The sequence below is a fragment of the Aulostomus chinensis genome, chromosome 12 (assembly GCF_037954235.1).
Source record: "Aulostomus chinensis isolate RoL2024-O1b breed Wild chromosome 12, RoL_Achi_v1.0, whole genome shotgun sequence".
Lineage (NCBI taxonomy): Eukaryota > Metazoa > Chordata > Actinopteri > Syngnathiformes > Aulostomidae > Aulostomus > Aulostomus chinensis.
In genome coordinates, this window is record NC_141331.1 from 11,857,644 (window position 1) to 11,877,241 (window position 19,598).

Here is a 19,598-nt window from a genome sequence, read left to right on the forward strand (position 1 = left end):
ATGTAGGCTTCAGACACCTCATCCAGACACTGGAACCATGGTATGTGCTACTGACACTGAAACAACTGAGTCAAGTCACAATCTCAAAGATGTACAGAGATGTTAAAAACAATGTCGCAATTGCAAGGAAATCGGCAAAGAGAGTTGCCATCACTTGCGACAGCTGGACAAGCAGAGCTACGGATTCCTACTTGACAATCACCTCTCATTACACTGACAGTAACTGGTCCCTCATGTCCCACGTTTTACAAACGCGGCGATTGAAGCTAGCCACAATGCGAGTCATCTTGCTGAGCTGCTGACAGTTTGTGGAAGTCTAAGTTGCCCTTTTGTTTTTAATGACAGTAGGTCATATATTTAAATAAAAAGTGCATGATGTTGTATAACTATTGTTTAATGGTCAGTTCTCAATGTAAATATTAATATTTAATCATGCAGCAGGTTAGAGGGTTACTTTTACAATTGAATTTACAGCATTAGTCCTTTGAGAATCTCTTCCATTACCAAAGCAAAATTGGTATTGTAACTAAAATATCGTATCGTATATTGTATCGAATCGTATCGGAATTCGTATCGACTTGGGACCTAGTGTATCGAAATCATATCGTATCGGGAGGTCAGTGGTGATACCCAGCTCTAGTTGGAACTAAAATAACATTTCAGTTATATTGAAATTTTGGAAAACTTAATTTACTTTTGCAAACTTTAGGGAGCTATTTATCAGTTTAAGTTTTCATTTGACTTTATAAGACATGCTGCTGAGCCTGGGAGCTTCCTGCACTTTTTGTTATAATTTTAAAACAAAGATGTCTATTTTTTTTCTACAATGTTTAATAAACCTATGCTCAAAAGCATTTAAACAAAGTTAAGTGTTAGAAAATTTTGATGCCTATATATTCACTTTTACTGCAAATGAATATTGGCTCCAAATATCAGTTATCGGCCTCCTTGACAACTAATAATTGGTATCGTATCGGCCCTGAAAAAACCATATCGGTCTATCTCTAATTATATATATACATATACACACATATATATATATACATACATACATACACATATATATATATATACACATATATATATATATATATATATATATATATATATATATATATACATATATATACATATACATACATATATATACATATACATACATATATACATATATACATATACATACATATATACACATATATATATACACACACACACACACACACACACACACACACACCATTTCTTTAAGGGAGGGGTGGGGTGGGGTGAGGGGGAAAGCTATGGAAGCTCCTGGGGGACAATTGTGCGCCATAGGAAGGAGAGTAAAAACCCTCATTTTTTATTTGTTTTCATAAAACAAAAAAAAACTCGAATTAATCAATAAAATCAATATATCGCCCAGCCCTATTTGAAAGACAAGTTTCGAAAGAAAAGAAAAAAAAGCAGGGCTCTTATTAAAGCAGACAACTATTCCCATTTTAAATTATACATTTATTTAATCCTTTTCCTCTCTCATCTCCTCTCAGTGCCTCCGTCAACATCTTTAATACAGTCCATGGTTAGGCAAATGAATCCAAGAGGGAATCCCTCAGCAAATAGAAGTTAACAATGAGTGAGACAAAGACACATGAACATTTCATATCAGTGCACTTTCATTATACTGACTGGTCTGAGGGAAGAGATGAACACACAGAGACCAATGATAAGCTTGTATTAAAAGCCTTTTGCAGGGTAAATGATAGCGGTAGTTAAAAGGAGTAGCCAATTAAAAGTTCATAAAACAGTCCAGGGTCAAAATACAAAATGATAAATACAACAGACAAGGCAATCACCCAGAGGAACTTGCTACAAAACACAAGGGAATCGATAGAGACAGACAGTGACATCCTGGCACAAGAACGGGCAGCAAACAGGTAGGACTAATTACTAATGTAGCAAAGGTATGGCCTGAAAATTAACTAAGAAAGAAGTACCACAAATACTGGCAAAAGGAAGAAAAAAACAATTGCCAAATTAAGGCAGGCAGGCCAGAGTTCACCAAAATTAGCAAAGAAAAAATAATAGGTGGCAGTCAGACCAAAGAAAGATCAGGTAGGCAGGAGGAATCATGATAAAAAAAAATACTGCACCCTTGGTCCACACTCCTTCAGCTTCTCATTTAGGCTTCTAATTTAGGTTAACGTTCAGCACAATAGACCAGGCTGCTGGAACTGGAGTGTGGCCTCCTTCGCCAAATGACATGACTGATGCAACAGGCTGTGTTAAATGGCTACAGCTGACACTGAACCAAATGCCTGCCTGTGCTGGAGGTTGAGATGACCTCTTTTAGGACAAGAAAAAAAACCCAACTGTCTTCACCCTGTGACAACTGTGTCCCATAACTTCCTACTCAGTTGCTAAAACATGATTATAAACCAATCTTGCATCGAAGGTCAGGCGCAGCCTTTGCCTCTACTGTAACTGCCTGGACATTAGACTTCAGAGGGTCTTGTGATTTCAGAGGCCAAACTTTAATCAGCATAAATGTTGCAGGATCATATCAAGAACGGTGGCAAATGAAACCCTTCCAAAATTTACCTCAACTTTTTTTTTCCCTCTTCGCCACTATAATCCATAAACAACATTCAACAAACATGGTTGGTATTTTAATAATTATCAAGACATAAAGACGTTAAAGAAGAGAGCCACACATTGGAGTACCCCTCACCAATTTAACACAATGTCATAGTTGCATAATCTTATGGCTCTGGTAGGCTATATTAATAAATGTGGTAATATTGCAAACAGCTTTAAGTTACAAATGCAAGCCATGAAAAGCTCCCTAACACACCCACGTACATGCGCGCACGCACACACACACACACACACACACTACCCAAATGAGGGTGGATTCACAAGTACAGCCAATTAGTCAATCATTGTAGCAACTCTAGATCTCTCAGAGGGGTAAGACAAGAAATACCACAAATTTGACTAAAAAGCAGAAAAATATCAGAGGTTAAGGCAATCTTATAAAACCACTGCAAAAATACAAAGAAAGAACACATAAATCCCTGACATAGTGATTGATATGACTAATCTCCCTCCAAATGTAGGTGAGGTGGGTTCCAGCTCCAACATACCCCGAAGCTGAGGGATTAATCACATCCTGCAAAAATGTAACCAAAGCAGCTGTTCACTGGTCATGATGTACAAGTTCATTTCTTTCAACACATATAGCTTCACAACACAAGGGGCATATGGGCATATGGAATAGAACAAGATCTTCTCGTCTTCTTTCCAAAACAATTAGTTGAGATACCAGAGCTCTTCGTCCAAGAGATGAGGGAAATTAAAAGTTCATGTACACCCAACAAACAGCAAGTGTAATTGTATCTTATGGCCAAGGTAAAGCTAATCTGTCCGATCCAATAACAGGTGCATGAGTGTTTTAACATTGCTTTGTCACTGCCCTTTAAGCCTGGAAAATGCTGTAGACAAGCCTGTCGCCTCTCTCCAAAGTCAATATTTGCAACAATTACTCAAAAGCAGGAAGCCATGCCAAAGTGGAGAGTAGTGTGGGACTAATGATGCAATATAATGGTCATCTACTGATCCAAAAACAAATACATAGAACTGAACATACCCAAAATAGAACGGATAACTTCCCCATGTAGAAATATAGATAAATGTACAGGTACCCACTCTGCAGCAGCAGTCGATGAAAAGACTGTTCAGTGTCTTGACCCTCTTCAGAGCTAGGTAGGAGGGGGAGTGACAGTCCCTGGGCACTTGCTGCCAAGTCCTGTTTGGGTCATTTGGCTCTGACATAGTTTGCTCTTGACTGGCTGTCTGGCTGACTGAAGAGACTCCAACTGCCTCCTCCACCTTTCTCTCTCCTCCCAGCCATATGCCAGGTGAGTCTGACCAAAGCCAATATTGGGTTTGTTAATGAGAGGAGACTTACAAAATCTGGAATCTCTTTATTTCATGAAAATAATGCATGTATAACTTGAAATACTGCATCAGACTTGTATGTCACAGAGAGAGAGAGAGCGAGCGAGAGAGAGGTGTCCTTTTCAGCTCATTCTTAATTCCCATAAGACGTTTGTGGCAAATGTTGAGAAATTCTAGAAATATTGTGTCAATGAAAAATGGGTTGTACAGACGTATGGAAAGAGACCAAGACAGCCTACCTTTTGCCCAGGGGAGTCATAAAAACATAACACACAATAAACTGCTGAGACGAGTATGTAAAGGATAATTAATGGGACCAAACATCCCAGACCCTTTTCATGATCTTCACTTCTCCTTCTTCCAGTGACATTTTTAATCAAACTGAGTGAAGTAGTTTTAGCTGTTTAACTGAGAATGTTGGATCAGCTAGTAATCACTGGTAACAAAGTCTTGAGAAAGAGTTTGTATTTTTGTTAAACTCTATGGGTTTTTCAGAGAAAAGTTGCAGATGAGTCTTAATGCAATTTGCTTTTGATTGCTCTTCAACTGAATTGAAGATACATTGTTTCTTCATCAGCACATCATAAGCATTTAGTTTGAGGAACTTTCTGAAACTTTTGATATTTTTTTCATGGAAGGACAGTTTCCTGTCCTTGTTTATGCGTTTGTATCTTCAGGGCGTATGTCTATATGAGGGCTGTGTATCCATATGTGTACTGTTATATATGTTTGTCTGTATAGCTGTTTTTTCAGTAAAAGACAGCGCGATGCCCTTGAGGCCTCAATGCTCCATCTGCTGCTGCAGAATCCTGCACTACATCTCTCTCGTGATGTGAAGTTTGCAATGTTGCAATAAATTAATAACATACAGGCCAGCACAAATCAAACCTGAGCACCTTGGTCTCTACACCCAACCACAAAAGACACCTACAGCTGATCCATTCCACCTTTACCAGGCTTCCAGCAAAAATCAAAAACCTCAGCACAACACAGCACTGCTTCTCCCAGCACTTTATCAACATTCTGTTTCTCAGAAAAATCAACTTCACAACTTAGGTCTAAAACATTGGTCTGGTCTGCTGAACCACTATGAGCCCAGCGGACCACTGAAGTCAGGCGGTTCAGGTTCACTGGTGTTTCAAATGCTTCCTCCACCTACTATGGTACCAATGGTTGGAACACCTTTAGGCGTTGGTATGAGACACACCTTTTTGATTAACTTCAACTTTACAGCCCTCTGCACTCATTGTAGCCCAAGTAATGTTACTAGAATTTCAGGGATCGAGTACCTGCAAGCTCTGGTAAGTGTGCTTACACTTCCAAACATACTTTTGAAACAACAATAACACTAACCACTGCAAAATTCAATGAACAATCTACAAATCTGGATCATACAGAGGTGAACACACTTACATTTACCAAGGTTTGATCCCACAGTTTCCTTAAGTGCACGGTACGGTCTACACTCAAAAGGTTGGCCCACCTTTAGTTGGCCCGGATGGAAGTTGTTACTAGGGGTCAGGGGTCACTTGAAACAATATTTCCTTTTTTTCTTTCAGCAACATTTGTCATGCAGCAATTCCTCTTTTCCATTTTTATAGCTAATCATACCTTAATGATCTCAGCCACAAGATCACTGGATGACGTACATCATACATGAACACTCAAAATATATTATTTCAGAGGCACTATTGTGATACCATCATGAATTTTTCTGTCATTATTATTCTACTTATTTTGTTGCATTACATAAAAGTTGAGGTACTTTCACACAAGAAAAAGATGTCTGCTAAAACGCAGTTGTCCAGGCAGTTATGTCTGCCATATGTCTGCTACAACATAATGGGGAAAATAAATTCGAAAACAATTCAGAAAATAAGAACAATTTCCTCAGAGATGGGGTTGAAAAATATGTTTTTGTATGTTGCCTGGAAACAGTTTGAAGAGAAATTAAAAGCTGTTTCATTGGCCCTGGCCACGAGGCTGTTGATCAGTACCAGGTCCCGGGTCTAATAAAGTCCAAAGCTTGGATTCATCCGCTTTCTCTCTGAACATATTACCACAGAACAACACTTTATGTACCTCCTGTCGCTTTGGCTTCATCACTTTCATTTACCACTAATACAGCAGGCCCGCTGCATTCCATCCTCTGCACTCTTTTTCTTTCCTCCCCTAATTTCTTAAACACATGGTGCAATCCTAATTGACCACATGGTTTATGACATTTTCTATGTGGTGCTGGTCGCTCTTCATGTTTCCATTCTGTTAGCTCACCCATCCGTGATAATATACAATAAAACTAATTTTATTATACTTTAATAATGCTGAAGCACAAAAGATGGAAGGTCTCACATGTGGCTCCTAACACGCAACTGCTCACAAAACTAATTTATTGACAAGAATAGATGACAACCTGACATTTTCACACCTATTTCCTCTCCAAGAGTGCCTTTAATATTACTGCCTCATTAACACCTATTGTATGATTTTTGGAACCAGAAATTGCAATTTTACACCCGATGATAAATGCTTGACATGACATGCTGAGTTCATTTGTACTTCATTTGCTTTATCCAGATCAGTTTGTATAGAAGAAGTCATTGTAGGAAAGATAATAGTCTTCAATAATATATGACTGACAGACTGACAGAGAGGGAGAGACAGACAGAGAGACAGACAGAGACAGACACATGGGCATGCATGTGTATTTTAGTCTCTACACATAATTCTAAACAAAAGAAAACAACCCCTGTGGGTCTTTTGATTCCAGCTCCCGGAGCATCACTCTACCTCTGAGCAATCCATCTGCCAAAGACCTAATTCACTAAGTTCTCTCATCACTGATTATCAGCTTCATAATCTGACTTCAGGCACACCATGAGTGCAAAATGGAGACAGTTAAAATGAGAAATAATGAAGTGAGCTCTCGATGAAGCGATGCTCACTTTATGGAGAGCTACCTTGATTACAAATGCAATGAAGAGCCTGTCCAATTAATGGTTTTATTAATTTTCCTCCCCATCACAGTAAACATAACCACTGCAACAGGCCTCTTTTAACTGAAATGTATTACGCAGTCAACACAATGTGACATGCAGGTCTGAAGTGGTTTCCTGCATGTGTGAATATGTGTTGCATGAGCTGGAAACCAGCAGCAACCATGACAGTCAACTGCTACGCTAACTACAGTACTTTGTCACAGAGTTTGTTGAATCATCATGCTAATAATCTCACAATTACAAGGTAACCATGTTGATGTTAAGAAGATTTAATAGACTAACATGTTTGCAATCTTTTGTAATATATTCTTATCATTAAAAACTATTTTTCTACAATTGATATGTAACATGATGACATGACAAATTAGATCCCCCAAACTCAAGTAAAGGACCACTGGTGGGGAGTTCAAAATGGATGAGTTTACCTCGTTCGGTTTTCTGACAGAAAGTCTTTCAAAAAGAGAGATCTTTTAATTGCAAACACTTTTAGGGGTTCTTTTTTTACCTAATTTTCCTAAACCTTACCTTAACACCCCTCAACCTAACTCCCAAGCCAGTGATTCACAAGCTTTTTAAATAAAGTATCAACTCGGAAACAAATAGGCTTTTTGAGTACCACCATAATGACTTAAGGTTAAAAAAAAAAAACAGTAACACAGTCACCCTGTTCAGCTACGGACACCTCACACAGAGTCAGGTTTATTCCATTTATTCCTGTTATTATTTTTACCAATTATCGCAGTCAGCCATAGTGTTCAGAGATGTACAACTACAACTGGCCTCTCTGCTACACAACCGTCACTCAACAACGGCCAGCCCTCCGTTTCATACAGATACACAGAGCCAGTGGGAAAAAAATATACACACACTTGTAAGAACATTTTTCTTGGCTGAATCCAGTCAATATTTTTAGCGTCTGCTGGGGAGGTGTCAAGGAGAGACCAGCAAGTATCCAGAGTATAATTCCCTCAAGTTCCCTCAACTGGCCGTGAACTCACATCACACCCCAGCTCAGACAATTCAAAACGCCACTCAGCTAAACTTTCAAAATTGCTTTTGAAATATCTCAAAACTAAAACTTTGCATAATACGATATTACAAGGTCAACACTGGCTAGCATGTTAGTAAGTATTGTCAACTTACAGAAGCTTTAATGCGTAGGGGGGTCCTGCAAAGTCCGGTTCAACTGACGTCGGTTTTAGTTTCTGGTCCGTCTCAGCGTCCACCCTGCCTCTATGGTCTTGATCTGGGCAAGTGCAGAGAAGCTTTTCCGGCACAGATGTAGTTCTGAACCGCAAATTATCTTGGGGGTGTGTCACCTCTGTGGCTAACGGAAGACACAACTACCGCCTCGTGGACGTGGACCACTTGAGGGCTTCCAGTTGTCTCAGGAAAAACAACCGACGCTTTATCTGTCAGCCCACGGTGTTTAGTTGTAAGGTGCCGTCTGGTTTAATTTAGTCACACAGAGGCCTCGGCTCTTCTCTACCGAAAGCTTCAGTCTAGCTCCATGCGGTCTTTTCGTCATTGCTGCTAACGTTAGCAACAGCCGGCGGCGCGAACAGAGCGGCTGCGCGCTCGCGACGTGAATGAACGTGACCACGTAGCGGTCTGACACAAAATACGACAAGACAAAACTTATTTGAGAAACAATTGCCTTTGCCTTTGCCTTTTTCATTTGAAAGTAGTTTTGGTAGAATTGTTTTTATTTTACATGATTTTGACCTGTTTCTTTTGAAAACCAAATGTTTAGTTCCCCCTCCTACCACTTGATGGCGCTTGCTTACCACAATTCGAGAATCACTGTCCTAAGCCATCAAGTTGTCTTTCTTCTCAAACGCCCATGGGCTTTTTACGCAATAAATTGATGTCCTTGGATTTCCATCATTTGCGTGGTCACAGCTGCAGCCACTAGATGGCATCTGTCAATGAAAGATCTATGTAGCATTTCAGACCTGCTATTTCTCACTTCTTGCTTACAGTTGGAGGTGCTCTGGTAACAGATGTTTGGTTACTCGACCCTGACACAACCTTGCAGCAAGGATGAATTGCTGCTCTCGCTCTAAATGGTCCAATATGATTTCATGCTTTACATTTCAATGTTGTGACACAGGCTGCAGATTATACTTCATGCTTGCGGCTAAATCGCTAGCTTTTAGGTTGTGTGTCAAAGTCTCAGTTAACTGTTTTTTTTGTTTACACATGCAGCAGTTATACTTCTGGTAAAGAGAGAAGTATCTGAGGTGCTGCTGGTGTCCCTCAAACCACAGAAGCTCATATGAGAGAATTAAAAAAAATAAATAAAATGGAAGAACCAAAAAATGGCATAACACATTGAGATACTCAAGATAGGCTTGAAAAATAAAATCCTCCAACACACCAACCAAACCCATGCATCTTCAGCTATATTGGTCATAATTCTTCCTTTTTATTTTGATCAAACATGTTGATTCATATTTCCATCTAGCAGTTTGGCTTGGCGTTGTCTTTTGACTTTTTTTTTTCTTTTTTTTTTTACAGCCCCTCTGCTGGTTAAAGTTTTATCTTATCAAGTGAATATTTCCACACCAGCCTGACTGACACAGCCATGACTCAGGCAACACGGTCATTTGAATTTGCATCACCATCCTGTTCATATTAAATTTTCAAAGATAAATTTCCATCCATTTTCTTCTTATTAAGGGTCGCAGGGGGGTGAAGCCTATCCCAGCAGCTATGGGTGAGAGGCAGGGTTCACCCTGGACAGGTCACCAGTCCATCACAGGACCAACACATAGAGACAGACAACCATTCACACTCACAGTCACACCTACGGTCAATTTAGAGTATCAATCAGCCTCGTCCCCTCTTGATGTCTTTGGACTGTGGGAGGAAGCTGGAGTACCAGAGAGAACCCACACAGGAACAGGGAGAACATGCAGACTCACACAGACGTGTCCAAGCCAGGACTCAAACCTGGAACCTTCTTGCTGTGAGGCCACAGTGCTGACCACCGCACCACCATGCAGCCTAAAGATTTTTTTTTTTTTTTAAAGGGATGCAGACCTGAAAACAAGTATCAAGATGACATCAGATATCATTCTGTTTTGACCAAAGCACTCTTTTTTATTGATTTATTTGTCTCCATCTAATCCAGGAGGAACTACTTGATTCCCTTGGAGCTGACTGAATAACTACGGTGTTTGGAGTTTTATTTTCTAGCTTTTTCTCTAAAAACTCCCTGCTGTGGCTGAAAATTATACAATGGCAGTTCTCATTGAATTCCTTATCTCTCATTGTCTTTTTATTCAGATTCTAATCTCAATGCGCTATCTGTTTTTTTACGGTGAAATACTCTATTTCTGCTTAAACCTTACGATGAGCCGCCTGCAGTCAGCAACCTACTTTGCATTTACACAGCCTTTCATTATTTTCTGTAGTCTTGTCCCATCACCAGGCATCATCACAATCTATAAATTCTGTTTTTCCCTCCTCACCTTCCAGGCCTAAGCATGTTTTCTCTCTCTCTCTCTCTCTCTCGCTCACTCTCACTCACTCTACAAGGCAAATCTGTCCGTCTCTTTTTCTTTCCATTCATGTGTCCGTCTCTCCTTCCTCCTCTTTGATGATAACGAGAGACAGAATGTGACCTGCTGCTATTATGGCCAGCGAAGGTTTCAGCTGCAGCACAATCAATAATCACAGCACATTAAGTAACGACAAGACAGAAAACTCATGAGGGCTTAGAGCATCTTGTGTAATCAGGCCCCAAATTGTGTATTTTTGTTAGAAAAAACAGTTGTATTATAATTTAGCAACTTCAAGGAAATGTCTAAATTACTGCAATTAGTTTGGACAATTGAATTTACATTTACATAATTTGTGTGATCAACTGTGATCAAGTTGCTCATTGAAATTCAGCACCCCCTCCCACAGCTATAACATGATCTGTGGAACAACCTCATTAAAACACTGATTACTATGAGGTAGTTTCAGCTCGTCACAAGGAAAGGATCAAGAATTCCCTTCTGAAAATATTTTCAAATACTAATCAGTCATGTGATCCATGTATGATGTAAGTAATTACAATTGATATGAACTGCAAACATAATAGAAATATTTTAGACTGGTAAGCATTGCCAATCCAGTTCACATATTTGAATATACGTCCGTTATATATTGAAGTTTGTATATTACTTATATACTTTTCCAGAATCAGAGACATTTAACACAATCAAAACAATGCTACTACAGTAAACAGCTGGACTAATTTGAGCTTTTCCTATGAAATAGCAAATACTGTAGCTCAACAAAAGTCTGTCTGACACCCACACATACACACACACACACACACACACACACACACATACTGTACTGTATATATATGTGTGTGTGTGCCTGTATACATGTATATTACATAAAGAACTTTATTTATCCATTAGGAACGTAATTTTTGCAGATCATCAGTGAATGTATGGTTCACACAACCAGCAACAAAACACAATATACCACACACACAAATACACACACACACACACAAAAACACTACATATCATAACAGCAATCAACATTGGTAAGTAAATAAGCTTGCAAAAAAAAATATTCAAAGATTCTTCTCAGCCGCAGCTCTACACTGTTTAGTGTTACTGAGGTGATGCTAAGCTAGTGTGGAGGCCATGGTGATCATTCGACCTGCTCGCTGTGAGCATGTAGCCATGCTAGTTCAAAGCACCGCTGCACCTTACATTGACTGTCATCTAGCCGCTTGCCTGCTTCTTTCATGGTGCAAAGCATGATGGGTGAAGTTTGATAATACGACAGAGGGACGGAGCCAGGTCCTACCATTATTAGGCCTATCATTATATCTGTTCCTGCCTGGCAAAAAGCCAGTTGGGGGGTTTAAGCACAAAGCGCCACAGGGGAAACATACACCTGAGGCAAGACACTGCTTCAGTGCTAATCTGTGCTGTCAAACATACACAGGTACACATGCGTACACACACAGGCACACAAACACAGCCGCACAGCAAGGTTGTGACAGTGTTTCTCCCTGCAGCCCGGAACCTTGTACACTCATTTTCTCACTTACACATATGCACATGTACATGCACCAAATAATAGAGGGAGCACAAGGGTGGGAGACAACTAATGAAAGATTGAGAGAGAGAGACAGAGAGAGAGAAAGAGCAGCAAGGGATGAAAGGGTGGAGACGAGAGGGATGAGAGATAATTTGAATGAATCTTAAGCTGTTTGAGAGAGAGCCGAGTAATACACCTCACCGCTCTGTGACTGGAACAAATGAGACGGCTGGAAAAGTGACTATTATGTGTGATAAGAGCGTACAGTGGTGAGAGATTGTCGAAGTCAGGGAAATGCTGCAATACGACTTGTAAGATCTGGGGAGCTTTCATTGAGGTAAGTTATCAGTCCACGAAGGACCTTTATTGATTTGCTGTTAATTCGTTTGCTGCAATTCAGATCCTCTAATAGCTCACTTCAATTATCCCACAGTTCTCCATGAAAAAGGCTGAATTCATAAAGACATTATTTTCAAGCAGATTTGTGAATAATACTGAAAGTCTGACTGGAGACTGAGGTAGATCAACTCATAAAAAAACTCTGGATATAAAGAGTAAACATTTACACTTAATCATTTGCTTAAAAAGCAAATTAATCTTTCCGTAAACGCATTTTTCCCCACTGTAGTCTACTCTCATTATCATTTTCGCTGATAAATTGTTGTTGATGTCACACAATGCTGTGAAATCCATTGATCCATTTGGTCTGAAAAGATTTAGAAAGTCTGCAGGGGTCAACCGTTTAAATGAATTCCCCAAATTCAAGTCAGCGGAAGTAGCTGAGTAGTGGAGGCAGCGGGCTCGGCAGGGCGCTAGCATCTGTCGCTCACGCTCAGCGGTGTACATCCAACCATAGAAGATGTTTGGTGAGGGCTTGAATGAAAGAGACGTTGAATTAAACAAGAAAAATACAACACACTATCGCTTCAATTGTGACGGCGCGATAATCAGGTTTACTGACACAGGAAGAATTCCTCAAAAGCTTAAATCTTCTTTTGGACCAACTAGTGATAAAAAGAGAGTTTGTGAGCAGGCTGGGGACAGCTTACGGGGGGGCTGCTGGTCCAAAATGACATGATGAGCAGAGCTCAGGCCATAACCTAATTAGGACGAGTCAAAGACCCACTCAATTAATAAGAGCAATTGACTTGGCTCACAGCTGCTACCTTTTCTAGAGAGCACAGCAGCAAATAAGCATTGATTGAACCGTGCATGAGGTTTGAGTTGGTTTAACACTTTCTGTTCTCTTAGGTCCCAGCTTCCTTCAAAGAAAACTCTTATTAACAAATATAACACTTACATTAACAAATATATCTTCCTGTGTAGGTTCTTTTCTCTTCCCCCCGCCATTCTTCAAGGTCAATATATAAAAGTGTATGATTCAGAAGCTGTGATGTCAAACTGCAGCAGGAGTTCTCATTAGGGTTGTGTTGTTTTTCTTATTACAATCTGAAACCTTTAACTTATTACAATCACATACACCCGTCACTCGCTGGAAGAGCGTTGGCAGCACGTGTAGTCGATTCAAACCCCTGATGTCATCTCACTCTCAGAGGTAAATAACAGCATTGTCAGATAAACAATACTTTACTCAATACTCTTTAAGAGCGGAAGAGTAAAAGTCAAAATCAAATTTAGTGACATCACGACGGAAACCGCTCAGAGCGTGCATAACTCAGTAAGATACAGAGTTATCATGTTATCATCCACATCAACCGCCACAAGTAGGTCTTCCGAATCACCGATTCAGAAGATGATCCAAACCATCTCCTGGAGCTTAATACTTGACACAAGGCTTCAACAGATTCCATCAAAACATGCTTACATTTTTTTTCTGAAATATTGACCATTATATCCAAAATGAATTTTCTGGATCATAGATTAAAATGGCAATCAAAAGTGACAAATCGTCTCCAGGGTCCAGAATCTACCATATGAGCATGATCTCTTCCAAACGTCCATCCATCCATTTTCTATACCACTTATCAGTTCAGGGGCATGGTGTGGGGGGGGGGGGGGGGGGGGCTGAATCCAATCCCAGCTAACACTGGGTGAGAGGCAGGGTTCACCCTGGACGGGTCACCAGTCTGTCACAGGGCCATCAGGAGCAATTAGGGGCTCAGTATCTTGCTCAAGGACACTTGGATATGGTCACTGGGGGAAGTGAGGATAGAACCAGCGACCCTTCGGTTGCTCGTTGGCCACTCTACCTCTGAGCCATGCCGCCCCTACTTCCAAACGTTCAAAGTGATATTTTCACCAAATTTCGACAGAATCTGCATATTTGCTTATTAAATCTCCTGTGAAAATCTTCAGACTCATGCCAGTGATACATTACCTTCTTGGTGGAGGTAAATATGTTTCCAGATATTAGTAGTATCAGGGTCAAGCAAGTTGTTTGGGTTGGAGAGGCGTTGTGCTAATAATGAAATTTATAAAGCACATTGATCTGGATGTATTCACTGCATGAGCAGCAAATAGCCTCAACAAGAGGACGAGAAGTATGTTCAGGTAGGGTCGTGACAGTGATGAGTGTCTCTTCAGATGAATCATGACTGACATTTGGCTCATGTCACAACAAAAGGCCTTCAAACTGACACACGCGCACACACACACACACACACACACACACACACACACACACACACACACACGCTGCATCCCCATCACCTCCTTTGACACAGAAGACTGGCCTTCACCTCAGTTGTCACCAAAGTATCGACGTTTGTCCCAGTTAGACCCATAAAATATGTTAGTTAACCCCCCCCCCCCCCATCAGTCTATAGCTACTCTCCCTGCCCCCACCAGCCTACATCTCTCATGCCCCTCACCCCCGCCTGGCCTGACAAGCAGAAAGGCCACGATGAATTCTTGACATCCATGCGAGTTAATTACAGTGACTGCAGATGCGCTCCTGGAGCTGTGTAATTATTAGCACCTCGGCAAATGGAAGCCCTGTGTTTTAGCCACTCAAAGGGAAAAAAAATAGCGAGGATTGGACCATATCTTGACATGATGAGGGCTAATCTACTGAACAGTACATGAAGAAGGAAGGGATCATTTCCTGTTGCCTGTCATCTCTGTTAGTGTGTCTGTATGACTGTGTATGTGTGTGTGTGTGTGTGTGTGTGTGTGTGTGTGTGTGTGTGTGTGTGTGTGTGTGTGTAGTTGCATCAATGCAGATGACACAATTATGTTTGAGACTCCTACTCACTCCTCTCATGACAGTAGAGATATTAGTGGGGTGATAAACAGCAATGTGATTTGTTTCTCGTTTGCTCCTGGCAGAACCTCTGTGTTCCTTTTGAGAGGAAATACTGACAACTCACTTCCAAAGTTAGAATATTGAAAGGAGGAGAGGACACACGGGCTCATCCAATTTGCAGACTTGCACAAACACTGAGGAATCAATACAAAGAAAAGATAAACGATCAGCTCAAACCCAATAAAAGCATTTCTCACCCGCCCACCTCCCCAGCAGGAGCCCCAACATACCCGGGCTGCTCATCGCATCCGTGCACCAGAAACCCTCTACATCATCATTTCTTTATCAGTTTGAGCTTCAACAGAGTTATGATCGACATTTCAATAAATGTGTATTAGCTCTTTAGGTTTAAAAGCTCGAGCGGTGAACTGGATCCTCTCAGCTAATGCAGGGGAGCTCTGAGCATGTGCGCAAAACAGGCACCATGTGGCTGCAGTGGTGCACAGCGCCAGTCATTAAGGTACAACAGCAGGATCACTTGATTTGCATTCAACTATTGGAAAATACAGCCTCCACATGCATTAAAAATGAGAATATTGTCACACAAACATATTTAACCACGCACATATGTGTTTGTTTGCAATAAGTTAACAAATGTGTGCTTTGTTTGTGTTTGAAATCTCATCAGACCCTCAGAGAAAAGTGATGTAGATGTCGAATTAATATTTTGCACCTTTAAGAAAATGCTTGAATAAGCCTATTTTATTTTTGTCTTATTGTAGGGATTTCCCAGTCTATGTTGAACCGTGTGAGGAAGCCTTCAATGTGTTCAGACATTTACGGAGAGCTGCTCATTACTCACGGGTGCCATCGAAGCGAGTGGCGATGGTGTCCAGGAAGGTGTTTTGAGGGGCCAACAGCCCTCTCATCACCGGCATCCTGCTCCGGGTCGACTGGGTCCTCCTGGCCCGGCGCCCCGGGGCAGAGCTTGACTCCTGCTCAGTCCCAAAACTAGGCAAGAAGCGGGAGGTTCCCGGTGCGCATCCCAGCCCCTGGAGAAGCGCACCGATCCGAGATACGCGTGGTGGCTCCACCTTGGCACCGCGGGGGTTGTGACCATAATCAACTCAACAGAGAGCGGGTAGACTGTTGACCGTAGGATGCACCTGCGCACCCTCCAACTGGGGAGACAAATCTAAATAAAAACGCCAGTGTTTGTGCGCAAAAGCGAGCGCGCAGCAGAGAGATGGGGATAGATGGATAGACTGCGCGTTTTGGTGCTGGGTCGGAGTGTGTAGTGAATCCTATAGCAGCAAGCTCCTCCTCATCTCTCTCTTTCTCTCTCTCTCTCTCTCTGTCCGTCTCTCAATGCGCGAGTATCAACCGAGAACAAAATCACGTGACGTTTTTCACGTCTTGCTGTGGTCCGTTTAGTAGTAGGTAGAGATGGACGGACAACAAAGAGACGCTGTACTGAAAACCTGCCCTCTGATTCCGGCTGCTCTGCTTGAAAAGACCTCTTCTGTCTCTTAAATTGCTTAAAACATAAACACCTTCTGTTAAAAGTGTCCTCGTCTCCATTTCTAAGATAAGGTCGCTTTCATATGTGATGAAGCGAGCCTTCGGAGAGATGAGATGAAGAGCTGAGGAATAAGACTTCATTACATGGCCATAAAATAAATGTTCTTTGCCTCTCATCAGGACCACACATGGCTGCACCTCTCTGGAGAACAGCTTGGTCCTCGTTGTACAGTATGCTTCCGCCCTCTTGTGGTCGAGAAGCGCAAGTTCGATTCTGATAATGCGGGGTTTTTTTTTTAAACCGGTTTGAACGCTGCGTTCTTCAAATAAAAATAATGACGTTTTAAGCTGAAGTCCAGTATTATTTTAAACCCATCAACCATCAGAATTATCCACACTTTAATATATAATGGTTTACTGCAGTAAATACTTGTAGTATTTTGTACATTAATGAAGGGAGTAGGAAGGGAATGTGTAGGAAATGCATACACAAAGTTTGATGATTTAGAATGAATAGTTGTGTCCATAGTCCCATCCATCCATCCATCCATCCATCCATCCATCCATCCATCCATCCATCCATCCATCTTCTACTGCTTATCCTGTTAAGAGTCTGGGGGGTTCTAAACAATGCACCTCCGTGCAACCCCCTGGAACAACCAGTTTTACTAAATACTTCATTCAAACTGGAATTCTCCATGATATTATGATGTATAAATATAAGAGACGTGTACAAGAATATGTTTGTGAATTTAAAATTATGAAAAAGACAAAAAGAGATTCAAACACAATGAAGCTTGTGGTTCATTTCAGAGTTTAAAAAAGCAGTTTTTGCACTGTTTGCCCTGTTTTTAACTTTGTACGGCGACCTTGAGTGTCCTGAAAGGCGCCTTAAATAAAATGTATTATTATTATTATTAGTTACTGATAATTGCAAAAACACAGGTAGAGTTTGGAAGAGTTTTTATCTAAAATCATTTCATCGCTCAATGGATGTTCCAGCTGACGCTCGTATTGGAACTCATCTAAAAGACTATAATCCAACCAAATTTTTTTCCTCCTTTCCTGGAAAACACAGCTGCAGATGCCTAGAGATAGGATGCGTTAGATGGAGCACAAACTGGAGCCACAGCATCAAGACTGACATTACTCATGTTCAAATTTATTCAATACATCATAGAAAATTAGTACCACACATTTTATCTCCCAATGCATGTCCACGTGTCACCAAGTTTGCTAAAAATGTTTACTAAAAAAGGCCACAACTTCTGATTGCTTCAACATACGTTCATCACGTAGGGAATTTTCGAGCCATTTTTGTTACTTTTACATTTCCACCGCCTGTCTAGGTGAGCACATCAATGGTTTATTCATGAATGATGCTCAGAGGCTCTGTGTTTATGCAGGTTATTACCTGAGCTTTCGTCACTTCTACAAACTAAAGCAGCATATCTTTGAAAACAGAGTTTCTGACAGCCAACCGTTTCACTTGGCTCAGTCTCTAGCTGCAGGAAAGGGTTAAACTAATCACAGGCTCTCATCTCATATTATTGAATCCATGAATCAATATGGAGTGACTTGTCAACCAAAAGGTCAGATCTCAGTGGCTGTCATGAATGATGATAAAGCAATTTCTGGGTAACAATGAATAAAAATACATGTTTTGGACTTTTGGTGGCATGGGTCAGAGGTAGAGTGGCTGCCTAGCAACAGATGGGTCGCTAGTTCAATCCTCACTTCCACCGGTGACCATGTCCAAGTATCCTTGAGCAAGATACTGAACCCCTAATTGCTCCTGATGGCCCTGTGATGGACTGGCGACCCGTCCAGGGTGAACCCTGCCTCTCACCCAATGTCAGCTGGGATAGGCTCCAGCCCCTCTGACCCTTAACAGATAAACCGTATAGACAATGGATGGATGGACTAAATCTGGGAGTGGATATGGATTGTCTGGAGCTTTGGCCATGTAAGGAGTAGGGAGGGGACATCAGTTTTCAAAATTCAATAAAAAAACAAAAATCAAAGAATGGTGTCACTGTTTGTAACTTGCCTTGATGTCTTGTGACGCTGTGGTGAAGTTAAAACTTTAGTTGCACATTCTGATCAAGGACAGTATGGATTTGCTATGAGGGAGGAAGCTGATTGGCCAAGAAACACAGGGAAGAAAGCTGTTGCTGATGAGGAATGATGAACTGACAAGATGCAGGTGATTCACTTAAAAAAGGTGGGAACCTGACAAAGACAGGAAATGGAAAGCAAACAAAGTCACTGGAGGGAAGTAGTTTCAAAACAAACCAGGAATTGGTGAGAGTGAAATGAAACAGAGGGAGAAACACAGGGCAGCACGGTGGACCAGTGGTCAGCACTGTCACCTCACAGCAAGAAGGTTCCAGGTTTGAGTCCCGGCTCCAGCACGGGATCTTTCTGTGTGAGTCTCCATGTTCTCCCTGTTCCTGTGTGGGTTCTCCTGGTACTCCAGCTTCCTCCCACAGTCCAAAGACATCAAAAGGGGATGAGGCTGATTGATACTCTAAAATGACCGTAGGTGTGACTGTGAGTGTGAATGGTTGTCTGTCTCTATGTGTTGGCCCTGTGATGGACTGGTGACCTGTCCAGGGTGAACCCTGCCTCTCACCCATAGCTGCTGGGATAGGCTCCAGCCCCCCCCATGACCCTTAACAGGATAAGCGGAAGAAAATGGATGGATGGATGTATGGAATCAAAAAGTTCTGTGTCTCATACTTCCGGTCCAGTTCTAGTATCTGGATGTCAATGGAAACCTTGAACCAGAAACAGAAACCCAATAACATCTTGATTAGTCCTGACCACAACTCCCTAAACAGCCACCACAGCACTAAATACTGAAACACAGGATG

The 19,598-nt window shown here is 41.3% G+C and overlaps 1 protein-coding gene across 2 annotated transcripts in view; it reads right to left on the reverse strand.

Moving 5' to 3' along the window:
- kcnh3 (potassium voltage-gated channel, subfamily H (eag-related), member 3) overlaps positions 1-16,413 on the reverse strand; it is a 117,469-nt gene extending 101,056 nt beyond the window's left edge. The window contains exon 1 of one of the 2 annotated variants that reach the window (XM_086220157.1): positions 16,064-16,413. In XM_086220157.1, coding sequence (XP_086076283.1) covers positions 16,064-16,139 — 76 coding nt within the window. In that variant the 5' untranslated portion in view covers positions 16,140-16,413. Of the gene's footprint in view, positions 1-8,081; positions 8,498-16,063 lie in introns of those variants that run through there. The other variant, XM_086220158.1, reaches the window with a different exon arrangement.
- Positions 16,414-19,598: the final 3,185 nt, after the last annotated feature.